The following is a 27,900-nucleotide window of genomic DNA, read 5'->3' as shown; positions in this document are numbered from 1 at the left end:
TTTGTAATAATTATGTTAAATAAATTATTTTTTTAAAAAAAGTCCAGTCAAAGGCGACTATGGGGTTGCAGCGCTCATCTCGCTTTCAGGCTGAGGGACCCGGCATTTGTCCACAAACAGCTTTCCGGGTCATGTGGCCAGCAGGACTAAACCGCTTCTGGCGCAACGGGACTCCGTGACAGAAACCAGAGCGCACGGAAACACTGTTTACCTTCCCACTGCAGCGATACCTATTTATCTACTTTCACTGGTGTGCTTTCGAACTGCTAGGTTGGCAGGAGCTGGGACAGAGCAATGGGAGCTCACCCCGTCGCGGGGATTCGAACCGCCGACCTTCCGATCGGCAAGCCCAAGAGGCTCAGTGGTTTAGACCACAGCACCACCTGCATCCCTCCTAGTTATAGGAGGACACCAACTCTTCCCCATGCAGGTGAATAGGTCCTGGATTTCACCCTTGGATGCCACCACAACACCTTCGTTTGGGTTTCCCAAAATAGCTGAGATTTTATTCTCTCTTTTTTTTTTGCAAAAAAAAAAAAAGCGTCAGTCACATTTTCAGTCAACTGAATTGTCCAGGGCTTTAGGGCACAGTTCCATCCCTCCTGCCACCCTACTGCTGTTGCCAACTTTGTTTCTTCTATGCCTTTTAAGTAGTTGCACGACCCACAGGAATTTAGAAGGCGGCATTTTTCTCCTCCTGCATGCCAGGAGGAGAGTCTCCTCGGGCTAAATCCCTGCCAGTCGTGAAGGTGCAAAGGGCACAGGAGCAGGGCCAGTAGAAGAAATATGGCAACCCAGAACCTCCTCCGTCCAGCTTAGTCCAAAACTCAGTTATGCAAAATGGCCAGCTATCCGTCTTACATGGGCGGCTCTCCCTGCCACGCCTGTACAACCTTCCCCCACTATATTTGTTAATGCTAATAATAATAAATTTATTTAACCTCGCTGTCAGGGAACTGTCATCTGAGACGAAGGAGGTGAAAGGGCTCATGGAGGGTGAGAGAGACCACTCAGCGGAGGAGGGGACCAGCAGGGGGAGAAGTGGAGTTCCAAGGGAAAGTGAGTCGGAGGGAGAGCTCAGAGATACTTCAAGCGAGAACAGTGGGGGGGTTTCAGGACCTCCCGTAGGAACACCCACTTCTCGGCGGAAACTGTCACGCCGAGAGTCCAGAAGACGTGTTTCCGTTAAGGAGCTTTTATGCTGGAAGAAGTTCCGTAAACGCCCACTGTCCGATTCAACGAGCGATTGATGGAGCCACGCTTAAGGAGCTCCATCACAGACAGAGGTTTGGGAACTTAGCCAAACTCTGAGGGATCAGGATTTTACGCACAAGCAGCTCATCATCCCATCACAGCAATCGGACAGTCCCTGAAAGCAGCTTGTGCAGAGAGGCATCATGAGTGACCCAGCCGGAGCCGGACGAGCAGGAGGAGCTGGAGAAGGTCCAACTCTGGAAGTAAGGTACAGAATGTTGGAACTCCAGCTAGCAATGCAAACGGCGAGGCTAGAAGAAAGGAGGGCGCAGGATGCAGAAAAGGCAAAAGGCGCTACACTAGCAAGAAAGATGCCAGGAATGGTGCAGAAGTTTGGGGGGGACCCCAGGAACTACCAAGCCTTTAGGACAGAGATGCAGTATGCTCTTGAACTGCAGTTTAATGACTTTCCCGATGAGGCATCGCGAGTGGCGTTTGTGATTGGCCATCTCGAAGGAGGGGCGAGAGACTGGGTCAGGCCCCTGATGGCAGGGAATAGTGACATGCTGAAGGACGCGAGGAAGTTTTTTCGCGCCATGGATTTGATGTTTTCCAGCGAGATTGAACAGGGACTGGTACGGAGACAATTGATGGCTTGCAAACAGGGGAGCCGATCGGTTCGTGAGTACTGGACTGAGTTTACAATGTTGATACATAGATTGGGGTGGGACCTATCGGCGGAACCCATTCAAATGCTATTTGAAGAGGGGCTTTCCTCGGCGGTGAAAGACGAACTTTCCCGGGCGCCCAGGGCGGAGTCTATGGACCAGCTGACCAAATCAGCGCTGACCATTGGAGCGCGCCAGGAGGCAAGAGCCTTGGAGAAGCGGGAGGGGAAAGGAGAGCGTTGGAGGGATTTCCGCATTCCAGAGATTCCAGAGCCAAGTTTCCCGCCCGGAGAGCCGATGGAAGTTGGAACAGCGCGCGCGCGCGCAGTTTCAAATCCCAGTGAAGGGAGGAAGAAGGAGGGAAAGAGCGCCAAGAAATGTTACCTCTGCCAGCAGCCAGGTCACTTTGCCAGAGTCTGCCCGCAAAGAAAGGAATGGCAAGGGATGGCGGGGGCTGTTGGGGGAAAGGAGGAGGAAGTCCAGGAGCCAGTAAAAGCCAACGCCTGTCTGCCTCTGTCAGGGCACTGCAGACAGGCCAAGGAGCAGTAAAAGTGCCCACTCCGGAACCTCCAAGACCAGCCCTAGTAATAGAGGTGTTGCTAGAGCTGGCAAACGGATACCCACTAAAGACCAAGGCGCTGTTAGACTCAGGCAGCTCCTGTAATTTTATGAGCAAGGAGTTTGCAGCGGAACACCAGATACAGACACTCCCTTTAAGCAACCCCCTGCAGGTCACCACGATCGATGGGAGGGAGCTGTTGGGGGGAGAAGTTAGCCTACAGACCGTCCCAATGGTTATGAGGGTGGCAAGGCACACCGAAAGGATAGCGTTCAATGTAGCCACCCTGGGAGGGGCGCCAGTCATTTTGGGAATGAGCTGGCTAGCGTTGCATGACCCGCTAGTGGGCTGGCATCAGAGAGTGGTGTCCTTTGGGTCAGGACATTGCCTGGAACACTGCAAAGAGGGAAAGGTGCCAGAAGGGGCAAAAGCCTCCATAGCAGGGACGGAAGTGGCGAACAAAGGGAAGGTGCCCAAACAATACGCTGACCTGAGCAAGGTCTTCAGCGAAAGGGAAGCAGATAAACTACCACCGCATAGAGACTTTGACTGCCAGATTAACCTGGTCCCTGGGGCCCAGCTACCCGTGGGCAAGCTGTACGCCATGTCAGACAGGGAAATGCAGGAGTTGAGGGAGTTTATTGACAAAAACCTGAAGAGAGGTTTCATCAGAGAGTCCAGAGCGGTGGGGGGCAGTCCAGTGTTTTTTGTGGACAAAAAAAACACGGATAAACCGAGATTGGTCGTGGACTACCGGGCCCTGAATGCCGTGTCAGAACCAGTGACTTTCCCCATGCCCAGGATTGATGACATTTTGACCAGGGTGAGGAAGGGAAAGATATTCACGAAACTGGACTTGAGAGGAGCGTACAACCTGATACGAATAAAGAAGGGGGATGAATGGAAGACAACGATGTTCACCCCCCTAGGGGCTTTCGAATATCTCGTTATGCCATTCGGATTGCAATCAGGCTCCGCCTGTTTTCAATCGCTCATGAACCATGTACTGGGACCTTTGCTCTACAAGAATTGCGTGGCATTCCTCGATGACGTGCTGATATATTCGGAGAATGAGGAGCAGCATGTGAAGGATGTCAGGGAAGTGCTGAGCCAGCTGCAAGCAAACCAGTTGTGGGTGAAATTGGAGAAGTGTCAGTTCCACACCAAGGAGGTGGAATTCCTGGGGTACCGCTTATCAGACAAGGGATTAGCCATGGATCCAGGCAAGGTCCAGGCGGTGCTGGAATGGAAGACACCAAAAACCAAAAAAGATGTGCAAAGGTTCTTAGGGTTTGGGAACTTTTACCGTAAATTCATCAAGAACTTTGCCCACTTAACGGCTCCCATCACGGACTGTCTAAGCAGCAAGAAGAAATTTGTTTGGACGGCAGAGGCGGAGCACGCTTTTGAGGAATTGAAAAAGGCATTCGCTTCGGAAGAACAGCTCCTGCATGTGGATTTACAAAAACCCATGAGAGTGGAAACTGATGCCTCAGACCGGGCGGTGGGGGCAGTGCTGCTTCAGCCAGGGAGCAATAAGTCGGAATGGAGACCGTGTGCCTTCTTTTCGCGTAAGCTGAACAAATCCGAGAGGAACTACACGGTATATGACCGAGAACTACTCGCCATTCACGAAGCGTTCCGGAGATGGAGACACTTACTAATTGGCGCACAGCATAAGGTGCAAGTGTGTACGGACCACAAGAATTTGGAGTATTGGAGAACAGCACGAGTGCTCAACCAACGACAAGTGAGATGGGCCCAGGAGTTCTCCAAATTCCATTTTGAAATCTGCTACGTGCCAGGTCCAGAAAACATCAGAGCGGACGCTCTCTCTCGCAAACCTGAATATTTGGAGGGGGAGGGAGCGCCAGAAGAGAGACATATTATCCCAGAGGACCACTGGGTGTGTGGTGCGGCCTGGGTGGGGCAAAGAGAACTGGTAGAGGGGACGGTAAATGATGAGTACGCCCAGGATAAGCTCAGAGGTTTAAGGAGAGAGGGAGAAGACCCCGGAGGTTTTGAAGAAAGAAACGGGGCATTGTATTACAAAGGGGCACTATATATACCCGAAGGGGAATTGAGGGGGAGAGTACTCAAACAGTTGCACGACAATCCCACAGCGGGGCATTTTGGGCAACACAAGACCATGTGGTTGGTGACCAGGGAGTTTTGGTGGCCCAAGGTGAGGGAGGATGTACGGGAGTATGTGAGAAGGTGTGACCAATGCCAGAGAGCCAAAGGAGAAAGGCGGGCACCAGCGGGTTTATTAGAACCGTTACCCACACCAGAACGACCGTGGGAGGCGGTGTCGATAGATTTTATGACTGATCTGCCCAAATCCCAGGGGAAAACCGCCATACTAGTCGTAGTAGACCAGTTAACTAAGATGGGTCACTTTGTAGCTTGCTCACATGCAGTCACGGCGGAAGAGACAGCGAAATTGTTTGTAGAACATATTTTTAGGCTGCATGGCGCCCCCTTGAGGCTGGTTTCCGACAGAGGGAAACAGTTCACGTCCAGATTCTGGAGGAAGCTTATGAGCTTGTTGCACGTAGAGGTCAACTTTTCGACTGCCAGGCACCCTGAGACCAATGGGCAGGCGGAGAGGGCAAACGGTATCCTTCAACAATACCTGAGGTGCTATGTCAATGACAGAGAAAACGATTGGGTCGAAAAGTTGGCACTAGCGGAATTCGCTTACAATAATGCAGAGAATGTGTCCACCAGGATGAGCCCATTTTTGGCTAATTATGGGTGCCACCCCAGGGCGTTTCCAGGGGAAGGAGGAGAGAGATGGAGTGTTCCGGCCGCTGAACTTTTTGTAGAAGAAATGGAAGCGATCCATCGTCAACTCCAACACAACTTAGAAAGGGCCAAAGAAGAATATAAGAGGCAGGCAGACAAGAGCAGAAGGGAAGGTGAAACAATTAGGGTGGGGAGTCGGGTCTGGCTATCAACCCAAGGGTTGCCGTACAAGGGGGGTTGCAAGAAATTGAGACCCAAAAGATTGGGACCATTTGAGGTCATCCAACAGATCAACCCAGTGGCTTTCAGACTCCGGTTACCGAACCACATGAAACTGCACCCAGTATTCCACAGGTCATTACTGTCACCATACCGGGGGGAAGGTGAAGGGGTATCCACACGGGGGCCAGCCATAGAAGAAAGGGAAAGCCGCAACTATGTGGCGGAAATCATCGACTCCAGGTGGAAGGGGAATCAGGTGGAGTATTTGGTCGCGTGGGAAGGGGAACCAGAGTCAGAAAACACCTGGGTGAAGGCAGAGGAGGTCCATGACGAGGTCTTGATCGAAACGTTCCACCAAAGGTTCCCCAGGAAACCTCAGCCAGTAGCGAGGTTCCGAAGGGAGTACTTTGGCACCACCGACGATGAGGAGGAACTGGAGGGATTCAGGGAATCGGAGTTGGAAGGAGGTACCGACTCCGAGGAGGAGGAGTACTTGGAAACCGGGAACAGCAAAAGGTGGAGGGAAGTGTTCGAAACTTCGGAAGATGAGGGAGGTTCCTTCAGGGGTTTTGCTCCCTCGCCTCCCGCAGAGGAGGGGAGGGAAGGGGGTGAAGGGGGCCCTGGAGGGGAGGTGGATGTCAGGGAACTGTCATCTGAGACGAAGGAGGTGAAAGGGCTCATGGAGGGTGAGAGAGACCACTCAGCGGAGGAGGGGACCAGCAGGGGGAGAAGTGGAGTTCCAAGGGAAAGTGAGTCGGAGGGAGAGCTCAGAGATACTTCAAGCGAGAACAGTGGGGGGGTTTCAGGACCTCCCGTAGGAACACCCACTTCTCGGCGGAAACTGTCACGCCGAGAGTCCAGAAGACGTGTTTCCGTTAAGGAGCTTTTATGCTGGAAGAAGTTCCGTAAACGCCCACTGTCCGATTCAACGAGCGATTGATGGAGCCACGCTTAAGGAGCTCCATCACAGACAGAGGTTTGGGAACTTAGCCAAACTCTGAGGGATCAGGATTTTACGCACAAGCAGCTCATCATCCCATCACACTCGCTATAGGCCACTTTCGAAGCAGCATACAATATTGAAAAAACCAACATCAACACAGTAGGATCATAAAACCACAAGATGAAAAGACATCAACGACAGCAAAACAGACTGAAACTAACGATTCAATTAAATGCCTGATGAAATGGGTCTTGCTGACTTTTGTGGAGTTTTAGGCGGACGCAGAGGGAGTGTGTTATGCAGAAGATAGCCAGGGGCGGACTCTTTTTCATGTCAAAGAGTCAGGTCCAATTTCTTCAAGCCACTGCAGTATGAAGGCACAGGAACCAGGGCTGCACACTCGCCTGCTGCTGATTCGGGGAGGGGTCTTCCTTCAGGCCCACAAAGGGCTTTGTAGGTTAAAAACCAGCACCTTTGCTCGGGCCCGGGAGGCGGACCAATCTGCAAAGAGACAGCCAGCAGCATCCTGCGTCAGCGGCGGTTCCCAAATTACCTTCAAGGGCAGCCCCACATAAAGTGCATCACAGTAGTCAAGCCTGGAGGTTATGGGAGGAAAGCATGGGTGAGCATGGGGAGGTTTAGCCCAGAAAGGCAGGCAGCATCTAGACATTGGGTTTAAATGAGAGAAAACACAAGCAGCCAGGGCAGAAAGAGTGGGGCTCATTTTATCCTCACGACAACCCGGCGAGGTGCGTCAGGATGAGAGGCCAAAGCTTGCTCAAAGATATTCAAGGGGTCTCAACAAATGGTTGCCTGTATGAGGGTTGCCACTGGCTGGGACTGGCCTGGGGTAAGTGGGGCTCACGGGAAGCTGGTCTGAGGTTACTCTTGCATCTATAATATTAATAACAATAATATAGCCATCTGCTGGGAAGTTAGTGTGGCAGTTCTGCCTCACCCGGTGAGCCCTTTCTAGGAAACAAGGAAGGGGGCAGCTGTGGTCTGACCGAATGGTAGACGAAATGATGAAACCATTTCTGGACTGTATGGCTTCGAGCGGCAGATATTTGGGTGGACGGCTGCAATGCCGAATGTTCACCTAAATAAAAGATTTCCTGTGTATTGAAAACTAGATGCCAGAGGTTCTTTCTAGGACCATAGAGTCCCAAGTTCAAGCTTTGGCATCTCCAAGTAGGCTTGGGGAAAGCTCTCTCCCTGAAATCCCTTGGTGGATCTACACACGTCATTTATAACGTTAAAATACCTTATTAAAATTTGACCCCCAGAGGGCGCTGCAGAGCAGAGAGCCATCAGCAATGGAAAAATGCTATTCAGCATTATAGAACATTATTTTTTTAAAAAAGGTTTAGCAGATCAATGTAGATCCAGCCCCAGTAAAACTTGTTGATACTGGGTTAGATAGACCAGTGGTCTGACTCTGTATACAGCAGCTCTGTAGGTTCCATTGGTTGTGGAAGAGTAATGTTTTAGCATTCAGACTTGTGACACACACCCCACCAATGCAAACTGAAGTTGTGCAGTCTAGAAATTTTTTTCCATGTGATACACTGCTTGTATTCAGTGAGTCTAAACCCAATCCTTCGTCCATTACGCTACATTGCCTCTCACTACACACCTTGTGTAGGATTCCCTGTTCACACAACTCAGTGTCTATTGTGCCGTTGTCAGATTAGACAACACGCTTAATATAGTACCTAGCTTCCAAAACAACAACAACAAGTGTCGGGGAAAGGAAAAAGTGACGTGTCCATCACTTTTCGAACCATTTCTTGCAGATGCAGGTTGAAAATATACTTCCGGCGTCTCACAGGTCGAGAACCAAACCCTTCTCCCTGCAACATGGAACTTTTCCCAACCAACACAGACAGGTAAGTAATACTTTGCAGATGGGCGGAGGCGGAAATGTCAAGCGCCTACGACACGATGCTTTTCGCTTTCATCGCTAACTGGTCTCTGGCCCGCAAGCGGCAATTGACGGTGGTGTTCGAGGTTGTCTGGTTCTCGCCCGGCCCCGGCGTTTTGGGGCAAGCAAATTTCACAAACTTCTGCCCTGCTAAAAAGTACAAGATAGGGTCCAGGCAGCTGTTGGTGCTAGCCAGGGGCCGGGTGAGTTTGTATGCCAAGTTGATGGCGTCGAGAGTTGCGCAGCTGAGGTCCCAGTCGCGGAAGTAATAGTATAAGGTCCGAGTGATGTGGAAGGGCAAGAAGCAGATGATGAAGACCGCCAGGACGACGGCGATCATCTTGACCGACTTCTTCTTGGAGCTGGACATTCGGGTGGTGCCGCGGGTGGGCTGGAGCAACCGGCGAGCCATCAGGGAGTAGCAGACGATGATGACCAGGAAGGGGATGCAGAAGAGAAGGACCAGCATCACGGTGCTGTAGATGATGAAGTCGCCGAAGAGGTCCTTCGCCGACGTGTCGTGGCAGGTGATCTTGTCGCACCGGGGGCTGGTGGTGACAAAGTAGAGCACGGGCGACTGGCAGACGATGACGACCGCCCAGACGGTGGCCGAGACCCAGCGTGCATAGCGGACTTGTCCCCACTCCAGGGACTTCAACGGGAGGCAGATGCCCATGAAACGATGGATGCTGATGCAGAGCAAGAAGAGGATGCTGCAGTAGAGGTTGGTGTAGAAGAGGAAGCGGACGATCTTGCACAAGCCCACGCTGAAGGGCCAGTGGTTTCTCTTGGCGTAGTAGTAGACCAGGAGCGGCAGAGAGATCACGTACAAGGTGTCCGACACAGCCAGGTTGAACATATAGGTGGTGGAGGCATTCCAGGTCTTGATTCGGAAGAGGAAGATGTAAAGGGCCAGCAGGTTGAGGCACAGGCCCACCACGAAGACGAGGCTGTAGGAGACGGGCAGGAGGATGTACTTGAACTCCTCGTTGAAGGTGCACCTGTAGGGGTCTTCCTCCTCACAGTCGGCGTCGGAGGTGTTGGCGCTCACATTCAAGGAGCGCAGCAGGAGCAGCAGGGACGCATTCGCCATAGCCCTGGGGGGGACCAAAAGAGGGAAGGTTAGAAAGGAGCAGCATTGGTGGTTGACGGTGTGACAGTCATAGATGGACTCCTATTATTATTCCAAACTTAAAAATGGAAAGCGTAATGCAGGTGGTCAACAAAAGAGGTTTAAAGACTCTCTCAAGGCAAATCTTTAAAAATGGAGTATAAACACTGACAACTGGGAAACGCTGGCCTGTGAGTGCTCCAGTTGGAGAGCAGCCTTTACCAAAGGTGTCAGGGGCTTTGAAGACTCTCAAACTCAGGACGCAAGGGAGAAACATGCTAAAAGGAAGGCACGCTTGGCAAATCCACACCGTGATCAACTTCCACCCAAAAACCAATGTCCCTACTGTGGAAGGACGTGTGGATCCAGAATTGGCCTCCACGGTCACTTACGGACTCACTGTTAAGACTGTGTTCATGGAAGACAATCTTACTCGGCTACGAGGGATCGCCAAGGAAGACGGTGATGATGATTAAAATAAGGAGCATAGGATAGTTTACAGTGGTACCTTGGGTTACATACGCTTCAGGTTACATAGGCTTCAGGTTACAGACTCCGCTAACCCAGAAATAGTACTTCGGGTTAAGAACTTTGCTTCAGGATGAGAACAGAAATTGTGCGGTGGCGGCACGGCAGCAGCGGGAGGCCCCATTAGCTAAAGTGGTGCCTCAGGTTAAGAACAGTTTCAGGTTAAGAACGGATCTCCGGAACGAATTAAGTTCTTTACCCGAGGTACCACTGTACAATATAAAAATACAAATATACATAATTACAAGCCAAACAATGAACCCACCCCACAGTTTATTGTTGATTATTTAATCAGCCATATTTCAAAGAAAATCTAGAAGCACTACACAACATCCTAAAAATGCCACAAATAAAAATCAAATACAAAAAAGCCGTAAAAGATTATTGCTTGACAATATTTCTACACCACTTTTTATTCGAATGAATCCTGAACCAGCTTACAAACAATAAATACCAAGAGCCTGATAGGGCCTAATAGAACGTCACAAACACAGCATAAATCATATGGAACAATCAACAAACCAAATGTGAAACAATGGTAATCTATAGAACACTGTTCACGAAGCAACTGAACAAATCAGCTAAACAGCACAATTAAAGGAAATGTCTGAATAGATGATTAACAAACGCAGCGTTTATATCCTGCGAAAAAATATTAGCAACATGAACGAAATAGCCATCGAAAGATAAACATAGCACTGTTAGGTTTGTGTACTCACTGTCCATGTCCCCGTGACGCGTAATCTTTCACTCAATTTAGCTCAAAAAAATACACATACTAGGGTTGCCATCAGGGCCAGATTTAGGTTTGATGAGGCCCTAAGCTACTGGAGGTAATGGGGCCCTTTATATGTCCACCTGTCCTTTGTCAACAACAAATTGTCGCTCTTTTTGTGTTGAATATATGCCATATGGTAATTTATGGACCTAATAGGTAAAGGTAAAGGTACCCCTGCCCATACGGGCCAGTCGTGTCCGGCTCTAGGGTTGTGCGCCCATCTCACTTAAGAGGCCGGGGGCCAGCGCTGTCCGGAGACACTTCCGGGTCACGTGGCCAGTGTGACGAAGCTGCTCTGGCGAGCCAGCACCAGCGCAGCACACGGAAACGCCGTTTACCTTCCCGCTGGTAAGCGGTCCCTATTTATCTACTTGCACCCGGGGGTGCTTTCGAACTGCTAGGTTGGCAGGCGCTGGGACCGAACGACGGGAACGCACCCCGCCGCGGGGATTCGAACCGCCGACCATACGATCGGCAAGTCCTAGGCACTGAGGTTTTACCCACAGCGCCACCCGCGTCTGAAGGTATCTGAAACCATTTGCACATAACAAAATATGTATTTTGTTAAGTTGTGGGTGAACATATTAGATGACACAGCAATTCTTCAAACAGCTCTTGTTTATTCACAGGCCAGAATAGAACTTAACTGAAGGGTTCGGCCAGCCTGCTTATATAGAGCTCCAGTACATCGCAACTGTAACAGCTTTCTGTAACTATCCAATCACTGAACGTCACTTTCAATCCCTTATTTGCATATGTGGACCTGGGTGAAAACTATCTACAGTATCCCCCTGCTGGCCCAGGGTGAGAACTTCAGTACATAACATATTTTATCAAAGTAATTGTTACACGAAACCAGTCAGTAGGCATAAGACTCATACCCTTAGTCTCTGCTGCCTGATCATCAGTCTACAAGCACTCTTTAATATTAGATAACAGGTACAACCAGATCCTGAAGCTGAGGCTCCAGTACTTTGGCCACCTCATGAGAAAAGAAGACTCCCTGGAAAAGACCCTGATGCTGGGAAAGATGGAGGGCACAAGGAGAAGGGGACGACAGAGGATGAGATGGTTGGACAGTGTTCTCGAAGCTACCAGCATGAGTTTGACCAAACTGCGGGAGGCAGTGGAAGACAGGAGTGCCTGGCGTGCTCTGGTCCAGGGGGTCACGAAGAGTCGGACACGACTAAACAACTAAACAACAACAACAACAAATCATTGGATATGCTGTTGCTGAAACCTGCCCGGGGAAGATAGCTAAGAAAATGAATGAATGAATGAATTCACAGCTGCGTAACTCTACCATTTTCTTTGTGTGGAGCGACAACAGGTACAACAGCTTGACCTACATTCAACTGTGCTACACTGCAATCTGCAGCTAATTGCTACATATTGCTGTGCAACCTGTCCATGCAGAATGTAGGCACCCTATATATAGAAAGGAGCAAACCGGTGATATTTTAGGGAGCAGGCTAGCAGGCGGGGCCCATGACTAACATCATAGGAGCCTACACAACACAAAACACTGTTGCTGCATGTAGGTTTCATTTTATTTGTTTTTTATCTTATATTTTGGAAATGTACATCCAGGTTTTGTTTCCTTTAATTTTTTTGGGGGGGCCCCCCAAGAGAGTGGGGCCCTAAGCTATAGCTTGTTTAGCTTATACGTAAATCCGGCACTGCTTGCCATAATTCAAACTGTGAAAATCCGGACAGAAAAGTTGTGGAGCTTTTTTGGGAGGCAACATACAAAGAGGTTTGTGGAGATTTAGCATCCAAGAGCGTCAAAGCGAGGAATAGGAACCCAGGTGTGGCTGAAGCAAACGCCGTAAGCAGATATCAAAGGTTTTGGGCTTTGGGATGGGGAAGAAATTTGATTCTCTTTGCATTCATACACCTTGAACCAGAACATGAATGGAAGCGCAGCTCTCTTTCAAAACTCACACACCTCTGGGACTTCTGCTGCAATTCTCCAGCAATACAATGTGAACAAGGGAACCACACCCATCAAAAAGCATACGTTCGTGAAAACAACATACAAAGATGCATTGCGTCAGGCGAAATGGTTTTGCCAAAATGTGTCTTTGTTAGAAGGAAATTCGAAGTAAAACGCTAACAGGTTTTCACATGAATTTTTAAAAGCAAATTGCTTTGTGAAATGTTGCGGGGATGTGAAGATTCCCAGTGCGATCAGTGTAGCTCTCTTACTGTTTAGGGAAGCTTTTAATGTTTGATGCATTACTGTATTTTAATATTTTGTTGGAAGCTGCCCAGAGTGGCTGGAGAAGCCCAGCCAGATGGGCGGGGTATTAATAATAATAATAATAATAATAATAATAATAATAATAATAATAATAATAAATTTTTGACTATGGCAGACCAACACGGCTACCTATCTGTAACTGGAATAATAATAATAATTATTATTATTATTATTATTATTATTATTATTATTAGGATTGGCAAAGCATAAGGAATCTATGGATTTAGGGGAAATGCAGAGATTTATGGGGAAGGGGGAATTAACAGAGTTCACAATCCACATTAAGATGAGTTCCGGATACGTTCAAGTAACCAAGGCACAAGCAAGGTGAAATTCCACTGTCATTACCCTTTTAACTCAAATTGCCAGTCCAATAAATGCTTGATGGCAGTTTATTGCCCCTGCAGCACTCATGACACTACAAATAATAATAAAAAAATATCTTTCTATTCTGGGAGTTGCACAAACAACATTCTTTCATTGTGCAAGAAAAAATTCTTTCATTGCTCCTCATCCTTCCTATTAAATGACTCTTTCCGGGTTCAGGAGGAAAGTTTGCACTTTAATTATTAACTCCCAGAAGGTGCCGGCCAGCTGTCGTGCAGAGGGGGAAGATGAAAAAGCAAACAGGCTGGTTTTGCTGCATAAGCGGAAAGCTTTGCTCTGATTTCAGCAGCCTAACCAGTTCAGTAGCCTCTGAATAGGCCAAAATGGACCAAGGTGGCCATTTATGGACCACATTCCACGTCCCCAAACTGCTCCCCCCAAAAAGAGAGGTTAAAAAAAAGACACAGATTCTTTTTGTGTGTAGATACAAATTTGGAAATGACTATAATTTAGATAGAAATGCAGTTCATCTCAGTACAGAGGCAACAAAGCTGTCAACAGCAGACCCGGCAAGTGTCCCTATTTTCCAGGGACAGTACCGGATTTACAGAAGACGTCCCTGTTTCTGATTTGACCTGGTTTATCCTTAGGACATCCCAATTTTCATCGGAGAAATGTTGGAGGGTATGGTAGGAGACCCCTATTTTCGCCGGCGACCCCTGAGCCAAGGAGATAAGTAACTATACAACCTTTAGAAAACATCTGAAGGTAGCCCTGGATAGGGAAGTTTTTAATGTTTAATTTTTTAAAAAATGTATTTATATATATTGGAAGCCTCCCACAGTTGCTGGGGCAACCCAGTCAGATGAGTGGGTAATACTACTACTACTACTACTAATAATAATAATAATAATAATAATAATAAATAAAAATAGGGCATCCCTATTTTCATCGCAGAAATATTGGAGGTTATGCAACAGGTGGTCTGTGTGCTTCCTCTGTTGTTGGGCAGTTTCAAAGTCTTGCTCTCTCCATAGAAGCCAACTCATAGGGACAGAGGTCCCTTTGCTGCCCCATAAATATTTGAGGGGGCTGAACCCCCCCAAAAAAGTTGACCACCCTAGCAGTAGTCAGTAATATCCAAGGCAACACGATGACCAAATACAATGATACGATATCAATATACACTCTTTATATAATATGAAATGTATGAAATCACATAAACAGAAAACTTATGCATCTCTGAAAGTCACAGAATGTGCACTCTTAATGGATTCTCTTGAAAACATAGAACCAAATAAACATAAGTCCCCTGATCTCTGGGTCATGGGTTTGGCCCCACATGGGCAAAAGATTCCTGCATCACAGGGGTGTTGGACTGAATTAGTATTACTGTTGTTGCTGCTGCTGCTGCTGTTGTTTTTATTTGCACCCCGCCCATCTGACTGGGTTGCCCTAGCCACTCTGTGCAGCATCCCGCACATATAAAAACATAATAAAACATTAAACATTTGTGGACCTTAAGGTCCTCCGCGGGGCATACCAGGAGAGGCGGTCCCGTAGGTACGTGGGTCCTAAGTGTAGAAACAAGCCTATCCTACAAAGCTGTAATTCACACCCGCTGCTCTGCTCCCTTTTGCCTCTGGTCTCCCTGGCATGTGGCCCCCCGAAGGTCGCTGAGAAGGTAATGCGGCCCTTAGAGTGGAAAAAGGGCCTTTGCATTAAGCACTCCCCATCTCCAGACTGCCGTGTCTCCCACCATCGCATTAGAGAAGAAGGCTGCCTACGAACATGCATTTAAAGCACACACATCCTTGCGAACAATTCTGGGAGCTGTAGTTGGTTAAGGGTGCTGGTTCCGCCCAGTGGCGGAGGAAGGGGGGCAGAGGGGCGGTCGACCCTGGGTACCATCCTGAATGGGGCGACATTTGGCGCGGGCCCCCCGCAACTCCCAAACCAATGACTCGCGAGCCGAGCGGCAAAGCATTGGCAAGCGCCAGCACCCCTGCCGCTCTGCATCTTCCGCCGGGGCAAACTAGTTTCCAGATTTCTTTATTTATTATGGTGCTGGAGGAGACTCTTGAGAATCCCATGGACTGCAAGAAGATCAAACCGATCCATTCTGAAGGAAATCAGCCCTGAGTGCTCACTGGAAGGACAGATCCTGAAGCTGAGGCTCCAATACTTTGGCCAACTCATGAGAAGAGAAGACTCCCTGGAAAAGACCCTGAAGTTGGGAAAGATGGAGGGCGCAAGGAGAAGGGGACGGCAGAGGACGAGATGGTGGGACAGTGTTCTCGAAGCTACCAGCATGAGTTTGACCAAACTGCGGGAGGCAGTGGAAGACAGGAGTGCCTGGCGTGCTCTGGTCCAGGGGGTCACGAAGAGTCGGACACGACTAAATGACTAAACAACAACAACAAGGTGCTTTAAATGTATGGTGTGCACACACACACCCCAAGTGATGGTTGGGCTTTGGACAGGAAAAACGCCCAACTTGACCTTGTTGTGTGTATCGCTGGCAGCAGTCACATTTATCTCCCTCCCTCCCTTCTCCCCACTGCAGATTTTCACGTCAATCAACCACTTTGACACAGCCCAATTCCTTGTTCTGAGAAAGAGAGTCGCTTTGCCTACTTTGCCTTCTCCCAAGAAAACATTGCTGATTGCAGGTTGATGAGAAGACAGACGGATGTAAATTTCAGTGAAATAAGCAGGTACCTATTGAGTTTATTCTTCTGCTTTGTCATATTAGCTGTCGTTCAGAACAGGAGCTGTGAAATATGGATATCTCAGCTTTGCATGCCAAATGTCATGATCAATACGTTACAGGAGCCAGAATCTAGTACCAAAAGAGTGTTAGAATTAATTCAAGAATTTGGTCAGGTGACAGGATTTAAATTGAATAAGACCAAAACTAAGGTTTTAGAGAAAAACATGACATTGTTTGAAAAAGAGAAATTTCAGAATGAAACAGGTCTGTCTGTGGTGAGAAAGGTGAAATATCTGGGGATTAATATGACATCTAAAAATGGGAACTTATTTAAAAATAATTATGAGAAATGCTGGTCAGAAGTGAAAAAAGATCTCGAAATATGGTCAAATTTGAAGCTTTCCTTGATGGGTCGAATAGCAGCTATTAAGATGAATGTATTGCCTAAAATGTTGTTTCTGTTTCAAACATTACAAATTGTGGACAAGATGGACTGTTTTAAGAAGTGGCAGAAAGATATCTCTAAATTTGTCTGGCAGGGCAAGAAGCCCAGGATAAAATATAAGATATTAACTGATGCAAAAGAAAGGGGTGGCTTTGCCCTGCCAGACTTCAGACTGTACTATGAGTCAGCAGCATTCTGCTGGCTGAAAGACTGGCTGCTTCTTGAAAACACGGACATTTTGGATTTAGAAGGTTTTAACAATGTTTTTGGATGGCATGCATATTTGTGGTATGACAAGGTTAAAGCTCACAAAGCATTTAAAAATCATATTGTCAGGAGATCTTTGTTTAATGTCTGGATCAGATACAAGGATTTACTTGAAAATAAAACCCCAAGGTGGTTGTCACCAATGGAAGCGAAAGCTCAGAAAAAGCTCAATATGGAGGCCAGTTGGCCAAAATATTGGGAAATTTTGGAGCAGGAAGGAGATAGACTGAAATTGCAGAGCTTTGAGAAATTAAAAAACAAAGTCCGAGACTGGTTACATTATTTTCAGATAAGGGAGGCATATAATTCGGACAGGAAAATTGGCTTCCAGGTGGAAAAATCTAAAACAGAAACAGAAGTGCTAGAACCTAAAACCAAAATTATGTCAAAAATGTATAACTTGCTGCTGAAATGGAATACACAGGATGAAACGGTTAAGTCAGCCATGATTAAATGGGCACAAGATCTAGGACATAACATCATGTTTGCTGACTGGGAACAGTTATGGACCACAGGTATGAAATTTACGGCATGTAATGCCCTAAGAGAGAATATTATGAAAATGATATATAGGTGGTACATAACCCCAGTCAAGCTCGCAAAAATATATCACTTGCCCGATAACAAATGTTGGAAATGTAAGGAGGTTGAAGGTACATTCTTTCACCTTTGGTGGACGTGCCCAAAGATTAAGGCCTTCTGGGAAATGATTTATAATGAAATGAAAAAGATATTTAAGTATACTTTCCTGAAAAAACCAGAGGCTTTTCTCTTGGGTATAGTCGGCCATTTGGTGCCAAAGAAGGACAGAACTTTCTTTATGTATGCTACAACGGCAGCAAGAATACTCATAGCAAAGCACTGGAAGACTCAAGATTTACCCACTCTGGAAGAATGGCAGATGAAGTTGATTGACTGTATGGGACTGGCAGAAATGACTGGCAGAATCCGTGACCAGGGAGAAAAGTCAGCAGAAGAAGATTGGAAGAAATTCAAGGAATATCTACAGAAATACTATAAAATTAATGAACTTTGAAAAGATGTTGATTTGAACTTTGGTGGTCTCTAGCTGTTATGATAAAGATAACGGAGATTATAATTGTTTTTGTTATTAAATTTTAAAAAAAAAAGTTGAGTGGAAAATAAGGTGATATTTTAAAAGGAATGTTAAGAGATTAGGATTTGCTGAATTAACAAATTGGACTAGAGAACAAGAAGGGGAGGTATGAGGAAGTCAAAGAAACATGTGACCGAAAAACTGTTAATGAAACCGAATTGTTTTTAATATTTTTCTTTTTCTTTTTCTTTTTGTGTTTATATAAAATTGGAAAATTCAATAAATATTCATTTAAAAAAACAACAACAAATGTCATGATCAATATACACTCTTTATAGCAATCAATCAATCTTTATTACGGTCCAGAGACCTAACAAATCGTTACAAAGCAATGCACAATTCATACAGCCTCTCCAGGTTAAACAAGCATTTTGTTTAAATTTTGCCTGAAAGCCATCTAGCTTTGGCAGGTCCCCATTATGCCAGACATTTGCAGCATACAGGAGTTGGACAATGGGTTTTGCATTGAAAACCCTTAATATAATATGAAAGTCAGCAATGACTACCTAACTTTATGACCACTGCTCCATAGCAATTGTTGTTAGACTTTCTCATTCACCATATAGATGGGTTTATGAAGCATTTCTGTATCCTTCTGCTGTGCTGAAGAAGAATTCCACGAAACCGTGGGTATATCCAGAATCACTGTTCACAACGTCTGTTTGCGAACTACTTCGGCAGCTTTGGACGCCATAAACAAAGCTTTACAGCCTGTTTTCCCCAGATAAGAATCTGATAAATTGCTTCTTTCAGAGACTTGCATAGTCTTCAAAGACTTTCAGAGACTTATAAGACTTATGTTTATTTGGTTTTATGTTCTCAAGAGAATCCATTAAGAGTGCATATTTTGTGACTTTCAGAGATTCTGTTTATGTGATTTCATATATTTCCTATTATATAAAGAGTGTATATTGATATCGTGTCATTGTATTTGGTCATCGTGTTGCCTTGGATATTACTGGCTATTGTTTGCAACGCAGGGGTTAAATTGTTTGGTTACTTGCATGCCAAATGGACATCAGGCGGATGAAGCCTCTGGACCTTAAACACTTTAGTTTGGGGTCAGACTGAATTCATCCTACGACGAGCGGGAATTGTTATTTTTATGGATCAGATTTCGACGAGCCACTATGATGCGTTTTTGGCATAAGGTTGTTGGGAAATTATTTTGGTTGAAGTTGACCTCCTTAGACGTCCAGGCTGAAGGGGAAAGCATGCGGGGAAACGTTATGATTAAATAAACAAATCCTTTTATTTATTCATATTGGAGTGGCCTGGCTGCATTATGTAAATCAGGCATGTGCTTTGCATAATTTATTCTAAGCGGGAGAGGAGGCCCAAGGAGAGATGCCCAGTTTAGGAAACTCTCTCTGTCTCCCTTTCTAAAATTCACTGGGACAGTGTTTCTCAAACATTTTCAACCCACCACCTCCAGAACTTGCTCTGTCTGGTAACACTCCCAATCCATCACCAATTGTCTGTTGCGCAGGTGAGCACGTAGCGATCTTCATGCACGAGCCTGAATACTGGAGGTGGTATAGATAGACATAATATTTTACAAGGATAGGAACAAACATCACGGACCGAATAATTGCCACACACAGAAAGAACAAGGATATAGTTTGCAAGCTTTGCTTGTAGATTTATAAATCATTTAATGTGTCACTACAAATGGAAGTCATTAATATTGCAGTTGTTGTATAAGGGATTGTTATTTTGGCTGGGGTGTAATTGAGATGAATAAGATTTTGGAACACAGCAATAAAGTAAATAATCAAACCATCAATTCTAGCACACGGGAGGCCACCTAAATTATATAATTTGTCATCTGAATGATTGGTACAGTGGACGCTCAGGTTGCGAACATGATCCGTGTGGGATGCACGTTCGCAACCTGCAGCATTCACAACCGCACATGCGCGGGTTGCAATTCAGTGCTTCCTCACATGAGCAAAGGAGGGAGGAGGAACCCAGAACAATGGCGTGCAGGGCCTTATATAGACAATTTAAATTCCCTGCCCTGGAGCTCAAGACCACCCCTCCATACATCATACCTACATCACAGAAAGGGCGGTTTACAGCAGAAATCTGAGTGGTTTGTTTACCTCCTGTCTGCCAGGTTACCTGTTTCATGGTCATTTGATTGGATTGCCTGGGAAGCCTGGCCAGTCTTTTGTAACAATAAATACTTCATTCCTGAGCCAGGTCACAGGCTCCCACCCTATTCATATCTTAAATGTGCCCTTAAGACAGGATTTGTGAAGGAAAAGATAATAGGGAGGCTTTTCCATTTTCCTTTGAACTTGCAGAGAAAACATTTGCTCAGTTTGGGAATCAAAATGGTTTCAGGTTGGTCTTCCTGTGCTGATCTTATGTGCGTGCTTGGTTGGTACGCTTGTGAACATTTAACATATATCTAAGACCTCAAAATTCCTATCACAGCTGAAAGGAGGCGGCCTGGCTGCAGCTTTAGCCGACAGCAACAAAGCCACCATTGTTTCCGTGCTGCTCAAAATGCCACCCGATTGTTGACTCCCTTTGGCAGGGAGAAGCTCTCAGTTCCGAGAACCGGACTCCCCTTTGGCCTTTCTTCTCTCCAAATGCCCTTTGCGAGCGGGCGCTTCGTGCCCAGGCATGGGATTCTTGAAATCCTGCCAGTCTCAAATAACCCGCGAGGAGGAGAGAAAGAAGCCCACGTCAGGCCAGGCCAGGCTGCCCGCTACCCCACCATGGGCACATAGGCAACCTCCCCCAAACCTGGTGTCCTCAAGACGTTTTCGACTACAAGTCCCACCACTCCCAGCCACCGTAGCCAATGCTCGAGGAATGATGGGAGTTGTAGTCCAATGTTGTTGTCGTTGTTTAGTCGTTTAGTTGTGTCCGATTCTTCGTGGCGCCATGGACCAGAGCACACCAGGCACTCCTGTCTTCCACTGCCTCCCGAAGTTTGGTCAAACTCATGCTGGTAGCTTCGAGAACACTGTCCAACCATCTCGTCCTCTGTCGTCCCCTTCTCCTTGTGCCCTCCATCTTTCCCAACATCAGGGTCTTTTCCAGGGAGTCTTCTCTTCTCATGAGGTGGCCAAAGTACTGGAGCCTCAGCTTCAGGATCTGTCCTTCCAGTGAGCACTCAGGGCTGATTTCCTTCAGAATGGAGAGGTTTGATCTTCTTGCAGTCCATGGGACTCTCAAGAGTCTCCTCCAGCACCAGAATTCAGAAGCATCCATTCTTTGGCGATCAGCCTTCTTTATGGTCCAGCTCTCACTTCCATACATCACTACTGGATTCTTTAAATTAGAAAGCCCTAAAATGCTGCAATCTTCCCTCATAGGGGAATTGCTCCATCCCTTTGATCATTGCTTGCCCTTTCCCGCAACTTCCAACTCTGCAATATCCTTTTTTGAGGTGAGGCAACCAGAACTCTACAGATTGCTCCAAACGTGGTCGCACCACAGATTTGCGTAACAGCATCGTGATATCAGCGCCTTCATCTTCCTTTCCTTTCCTAATGTTCCCTATCATGGAATCCGCCTTTCTCATAGCTGCCACACATCTTCATGCTATGAGCCCAAGGTTTCATTCCTAGTCGTTCCCAGCCATTTCAAACCCCATGAGAATATATGCAAAATTATTGTTTTTTTGCCCTGGCGTAGCACCGCATTACACTTGATTACATTCAACCTTCAAACTTTCCAGACACAGAGAAACTAGGATAGCTCAATCATGAGAGCAAGAGACTCTTAATGTCAGGGCCGTGGGTCTGAGCCCCACATTGGGCAAAAGGTTCCTGCGATACAATACAATACGATAATCTTTATTGTCATTGTCCCATACAGAACAACAAAATTGAAAAAATCTACACCAGACATTCAAAAACCAACAAGCCTGCTATCCCAGTCTGGTTAGCACCCTCAAAACTCTGATACCCCATAATTAAATACAATATACTCCCATAGAAACAACCTTAGGTAAAGGTAAAGGGACCCCTGACCATTAGGTCCAGTTGCGGACGACTCTGGGGTTGCGACGCTCATCTCGCTTTACTGGCTGAAGGAGCCGGCGTACAGCTTCCGGGTCATGTGACCAGCATGACTAAGCTTCTTCTGGCGAACCAGAGCAGCACATGGAAACGCCGTTTACCTTCCCGCCGGAGCAGTACCTATTTATCTACTTTCACTTTGACGTGCTTTCGAACTGCTAGGTTTGCAGGAGCTGGGACTGAGCAACGGGAGCTCACCCCGTCACGGGGATTCGAACCGCCGACCTTCTGATCAGCAAGTCCTAGGCTCTGTGGTTTAACCCACAGTGCCACTCGTGTCCCAGAGACTACCTTACACTGTGTTTAAAACCAAAATTGCATTTGGGTAGAAACTGTTTCTCATGTGGCTAGTCCTAGTCTTAATAACCCCGGACCTTCTTCCAGAAGGCAGAAGCTGAAAGAGATCATTTACGGGGTGCGGACTATCCAGCGCTATCTCTGCAGCTTTCTTATGGCACCTGGAAGCATAGATTTGATCCAAGGCGGGAAGAGGGAACCCAATTATTCTATGTGCAGGGGTCGGGGCTGGAGTAGATGACCCTTGTGGTCCCTTCCAGCTCTACCACTCTATGATTCTGGGGTTGCAGAAGGTTATGTTTTGTTCCAAATGAATCGCCTGCTGGTTTCTGCAGCTGTTGAATGCACGGTATGAGATTAGAGGGTGTCAGTTTTCTGCCCAGCATGTAACAAAAGACTCAGGTTGCCAGATATCCAGCCTTGACCTGAAATCTCCAGGTTTTCCTGGCTTCCTTCCAGCTCGCAGGGGGAGGACTGTGGGAATGTTCAGGGAGGCAGGAGAGGATATATTGTTTATTAATATCCTCCCTAACTTGCATTGGCAAATTCCTTTACTTAGCAGAGTGCACTGGCTCCCGGTGGAGTACAGGGTCGGGTTTAAGCTGCTGATTTTGACCTTTAAAGCCCTATGTGGCCTAGGACCCACGTACCTACGGGACCACCTCTCCCGGTATGCCCCGCGGAGGACCTCAAGGTCCACAAATAACAACACTTTGGAGGTACCAAGTTGCAAGGTGGTTAGATTGGTCTCAACTAGGGCCAGGGCCTTTTCAGTACTGGCCCCGACTTGGTGGAACGCTCTGTCACAAGAGACTAGGGCCCTGTGGGACTTGACATCTTTCCGCAGGGCCTGCAAGACAGAGCTGTTCCGCCTGGCCTTTGGTTTGGACTCAGTCTGACCCTTATGTTTCCCTCCTTATGGTTTTGACTTTTAAAATGAGGCTGCATTTTAAATTGCATTTTAACCTGTATTTTAAATTGTTTTTTATTATTCTTATGTTTTTACTGAAATTTCATTGATGTTAGCCACCCTGAGCCCGGCTCTGGCCGGGGAGGGCGGGGTATAAATAATAATAATAATAATAATTATTATTATTATTATTATTATTATTATTATTATTATTATTTATTTTTTCCCCAGTAGTGATGTATGGAAGTGAGAGCTGGACCATAAAGAAGGCTGATCGCCGAAGAATTGATGCTTTTGAATTATGGTGCTGGAGGAGACTCTTGAGAGTCCCATGGACTGAAAGAAGATCAAACCTCTCCATTCTGAAGGAAATCAGCCCTGAGTGCTTACTGGAAGGACAGATCCAGAAGCTGAGGCTCCAATACTTTGGCCCCCTCATGAGAAGAGAAGACGACAAGGTACCCACAAAAGAAGAATGGCAAGAAAAACTCATGGAATATGCTGAAATGGCAAAGTTAACTGGAAAACCTAAGAGACTTTAAAAAAGGACTGGGAACCGTTTATGTCGTACTTACAGAAACCTTCTAAAGAAGTGGACTCACTAGCAGGGTTTGAGTAAACACTTGCAATTAACAAACATAGAAATTAAGACGTAATAACTGGAAAATAACAAAGTGCAAGAGGTAATTTGAAAATAAGCATGGTGCAAAAATGTTAAGGATATAACAATATTTAATTTAAAGACTGCAGTATCAAGGTAGGGAAAAACAAGCGGGGGAAGTAAACACCTAACGTACCAGAAGAGGAATTTGGGGGAAGTTGATGGAATATTTTGGGGGGTGGGAAAAGACTACCCTCTTGATTACATGACCCCCTCCCCAGTGCCCCCTCCCCTACCAAAACCATGATTCAGAAAAGCAGAGTGCGCAGCCCACTCAGGAAGATAAGGACCCAACGAAGTTCAAAACTGCAACAATTAAATGCATGTCTATTCAAAACCCAGCGAAAACTATTCAGTTTAATTAATGCAACAAAGCGGATGGGTTTGATCCAGTGGTGACAGCTTTTCAAAGTCGGATAGGCAAGGACACCTCCCCACCCAGCTCCCCATGGCTGCCTGCCCAGCCCATCTCCCCGACAGCTGGCCTCCCTGGGCCTCCTCATATGTGCGAGGGAGATAATGGACTTGCCCTCCTGCAAGCTGAGGGTGGAAGAGGGGAGATACCGCCCTGCAGATTGTGGGGAATTTGGGCGTTCGGTCAACAGGGGCTCAGATAAGCAGAGAGAGCGCTCCCGGCTTGGGTCCCGTTTTCAGGCCTCACTTTGAGTTCCCCATCATGGTTGGCCATGGCGAGAACAGAATGGACTAGGTGAGCCATTGATCCAGCACTCTTTTCCAATGCTCTTATGGAACCTCCAGGTCTAGAGGCAGTCTATTCTTGATTCCTCATGAGTATTTGGTCTCTGCGAGAACAGGTGCAGGCTCTCCTAATAATAATAATAATAATAATAATAATAATAATAATAATTATTATTATTATTATTATTATTATTATTATTTATTTGTACCCCGCCCATCTGGCTGGGTTTCCCCAGCCACTCTGGGCGGCTTCCACAGAGACCAAAAATGCACTAAAATGTCACACATTAAAAACCTCCCTTAAGATGCCTTAAGATGCCTTCTGAATGTCAGGTAGTTGTTTATCGCTTTGACATCTGAAGGGAGGGCGTTCCACAGGGCGGGTGACACCACCGAGAAGGCCCTCTGCCTGGTTCTCTGTAGCTTTGCTTCTCGCAATGAGGGAACCACCAGAAGGCCCTCGGCGCTGGACCTCAGTGTCCGGGCAGAACGATGGGGGTGGAGACGCTCCTTCAGGTATACTGGGCCAAGGCCGTTTAGGGCTTTAAAGGTCAACACCAACACTTTGAATTGTGCTCGGAAATGTACTGGGAGCCAGTGTAGGTATTTCAAGACTGGTGTTATGTGGTCTCGGCGGCCGCCCCCCAGTCACCGGACTAGCTGCTGCATTCTGGATTAGTTATAGTTTCCGGGTCACCTTCAAAGGTAGCCCCACACAGAGCACATTGCAGTAGTCCAAGCGGGAGATAACTAGAGCATGCACCACTCTGGCGAGACAGTCTGAGGGCAGGTAGGGTCTCATCCTGCATACCAGATGGAGCTGGTAGACAGCTGCCCTGGATACAGGATTCACCTGTGCCTCCATGGACAGCTGTGAGTCCAAAATGACTCCCAGGCTGCGCACCTGGTCCTTCAGGGGCACAGTTACCCCATTCAGGTCCAGGGAGTCCTCCACGCCAGCCCACCCCCTGTCCCCCAAAAACAGTACTTCTGTCTTGTCAGGATTCAACCTCAATCCATTAGCCACCATCCATCCTCCAACATCCTCCAGACACTCACACAGGACCTTCACCGCCTTCACTGGTTCCAATTTGAAAGAGAGGTAGAGCTGGGTATCATCTGCATATTGATGAACGCCCAGCCCAAAGCCCCTGATGATCTCTCCCAGCGGCTGCATGTAGATGTTGAAAAGCATGGGGGAGAGGATGGAACCCTGAGGCACGACACAATTGAGAGCCCAGGGGTCTGAACACTCATCCCCCACCACCACTTTCTGAACACGGCCCAGGAGGAAGGAGCGGAACCACTGTATGACAGTGCCCCCAGCTCCCAGCCCCTTTTAGATGGTCCAGAAGGATGTTATGGTCGATGGTATCAAACACCGCTGAGAGATCCAGCAGAACTGGGAAACAGCTCTCACCTTTGTCCCTAGCCCGCCAGAGATCATCAACCAGCGCGACCAAAGCAGTTTCAGTCTCATGATCTCACGGTAGCCCCCAATCTCTTCAGCTAGGTATGAGCCACCAGTCTCCATCTCCTGGGGTGGGCCTGGACTGGCAGCTCACTGCTAAAAATGTCGCTGCTTCAGCTATGGCTCTCTGAGACCCCCACCGGCACTTGGCATTTAAAGCAGTTGTTGTTGTTTAGTCGACGGTGCCTTCTTCAAAGGCTGACATTCCTGCACTTCCTGTCTCAGAGGGCTGAGCTGGATGACCCTCGGGGGTCCCTTTCAACTGCCATTCTACCGTTCTTTTTTAAAACATATCTTTCTTAATTTAAAATAAATACATTTATGAAAAAACAGACGTAAATACAAGTAAACAAACATACAAGCAAATAACAGAAAAATCAAACAAACCACCACACTACAAGATACAAGAAGATTAATATAATTATCATCATATATACTCCTGGTATTGAACACAATATCCTCATATATACTCCTGGTATTGGTGCTGGAGGAGACTCTTGAGAGTCCCATGGACTGCAAGAAGATCCTATTATTCTAATCTTTAATACTTACTAACACCTATTCCTGTTCTACCCCTAAGCCTATCTGATACATCCAAGGATTTTCTGTTTATCTTATACCACAATATTTAGCTTTAAATATTCTTTAAATTTCATCCAGTCCTCTTGTATCTCCTCTTCTTTCTGGTCGCGGATTCTTCCAGTCAGGTCGGCCAGCTCCAAAAAGTCCATCATTGTTCCAAATCTTTTCTAACTGATTTTCAGATTTCTACAAATTGGCTGCTAATGACAACAAACTGCAGGGCACCAGGTTATATGGGGCAGGAAAGCCAGGACAAAGAGGGAGAAATCTAAGAAACCCCACACGCTCTCTAAATGTCAGAGCCATGGAGTCCCGTTCGCATGGCAACAGCAAATGTTGTTTTCGGGCATGTGCGGCAAACCCTGCCAGACATCTTAAATCCACAAACTGCCCTGCTGCCGTACTGTGAATTTATAGCGTGTCTTGGGCTGGTATTGGACCAGCTTTTAGATCTACATTCCTGCGAATCCTGGGAAGCAAATCCTGTTTCCTTGGGGACCTTGGTGGAATATCCGCAGGCGCCCAGAGCAAAGATGCTGGAACACAGTGACCTTCTTGCGGAGTCTGGTGTGGGCAGACAAAAATGTGCCAGGGAAGCAGGAAGGTTGTGCGTGTGTGATGCACTAAGCGAATCTGCCTTGCGCTGGCAAGTTTGCAAAGAGCGACAGGGTCACACAGATGCCAGTGGCTGCAAATGCCTCTCTGTTCGCAAGCAGGAAGCCCGATACTCATCTCTTGTGGTTTTTTTTTTTAACTTAGCTTGTAAGGAACTAAGGCCCCATCTTGCACTAGAAAGCACTACGATTTAATAATCAACCCCTCTTCCCTTCTTTGTGTGCCTCTTCCATGAGACGTCCTCAGCGTGGCAACACGAGAACAGGGCCTTTTCTGCAGCGGCTCCCCATTTGTGTGATGCTCTCCCCATGAAGGCTTGCCTGGTGTCTTCATTATACACCTTTAGGTGCTAGACCAGACATGTCCAAAGACCATTCAACCCAGCTCCTGTGGCAGTTTATTTCCCGGGATAAAATCCTAAAAAAAAACCTCAACAACTTCAATCCTAAAAAAAGGTTAACAACTTTGGTTGGCCCTCATGGCCCTTCACTTCATCAAATGAAGGGCCCTCGTACTTACGGGACTGCCTCTCCTGGTTTGCCCCGCAGAGGACCTTAAGGTCCATGAATAACCAAAGTTTAGAGGTCCCGGGCCCTAAGGAAGTCAGACTATCCTCAACCAGGGCCAGGGCCTTTTCAGTGATGGCTCCGACCTGGTGGAATGCTCTGTCCCACGAGACCAGGGCCCTTCAGGATTTAAGCTCCTCCTGCTGGGCCTATAAGACAGAGATATTCCGCCTGGCTTTTAATTTGAATTCAGCCTGATCTTTTATTTCCCTTCTCTTCCCTTCCCCTCCCCTTTTATGAAGATTACCCGCT

The 27,900-nt window shown here is 47.0% G+C and overlaps 1 protein-coding gene and 1 long non-coding RNA gene across 5 annotated transcripts in view; one reads left to right on the top strand and one right to left on the bottom strand.

Annotated features, from left to right (window-relative positions):
* LOC310760986 overlaps window positions 1-27,900 on the top strand; it is a 221,998-nt gene that overhangs the window by 191,554 nt on the left and 2,544 nt on the right. The gene's annotated exons all lie outside the window — the stretch shown is intronic.
* P2RY2 (purinergic receptor P2Y2) overlaps window positions 479-27,900 on the bottom strand; it is a 51,494-nt gene continuing 24,072 nt past the window's right edge. For 2 of the 4 annotated variants that reach the window (XM_083610048.1, XM_083610049.1), the window contains exons 2-3: window positions 6,437-9,355; window positions 479-945 (exon numbers count right to left, since the gene is read on the bottom strand). In XM_083610048.1, coding sequence (XP_083466174.1) covers window positions 8,269-9,351 — 1,083 coding nt within the window. In that variant the 5' untranslated portion in view covers window positions 9,352-9,355 and the 3' untranslated portion in view covers window positions 479-945; window positions 6,437-8,268. Of the gene's footprint in view, window positions 957-6,436; window positions 9,356-27,900 lie in introns of all 4 variants that reach the window. The other 2 variants (XM_083610047.1, XM_083610046.1) reach the window with 1 other exon arrangement.

Source organism: Podarcis filfolensis, assembly GCF_964270895.1.
Source record: "Podarcis filfolensis genome assembly, chromosome: 4".
Taxonomy (NCBI): Eukaryota; Metazoa; Chordata; class Lepidosauria; order Squamata; family Lacertidae; genus Podarcis; species Podarcis filfolensis.
The sequence above is the reverse complement of the archived record's forward strand: the minus strand, read 5'-3'. Positions and strand labels throughout refer to the sequence as shown.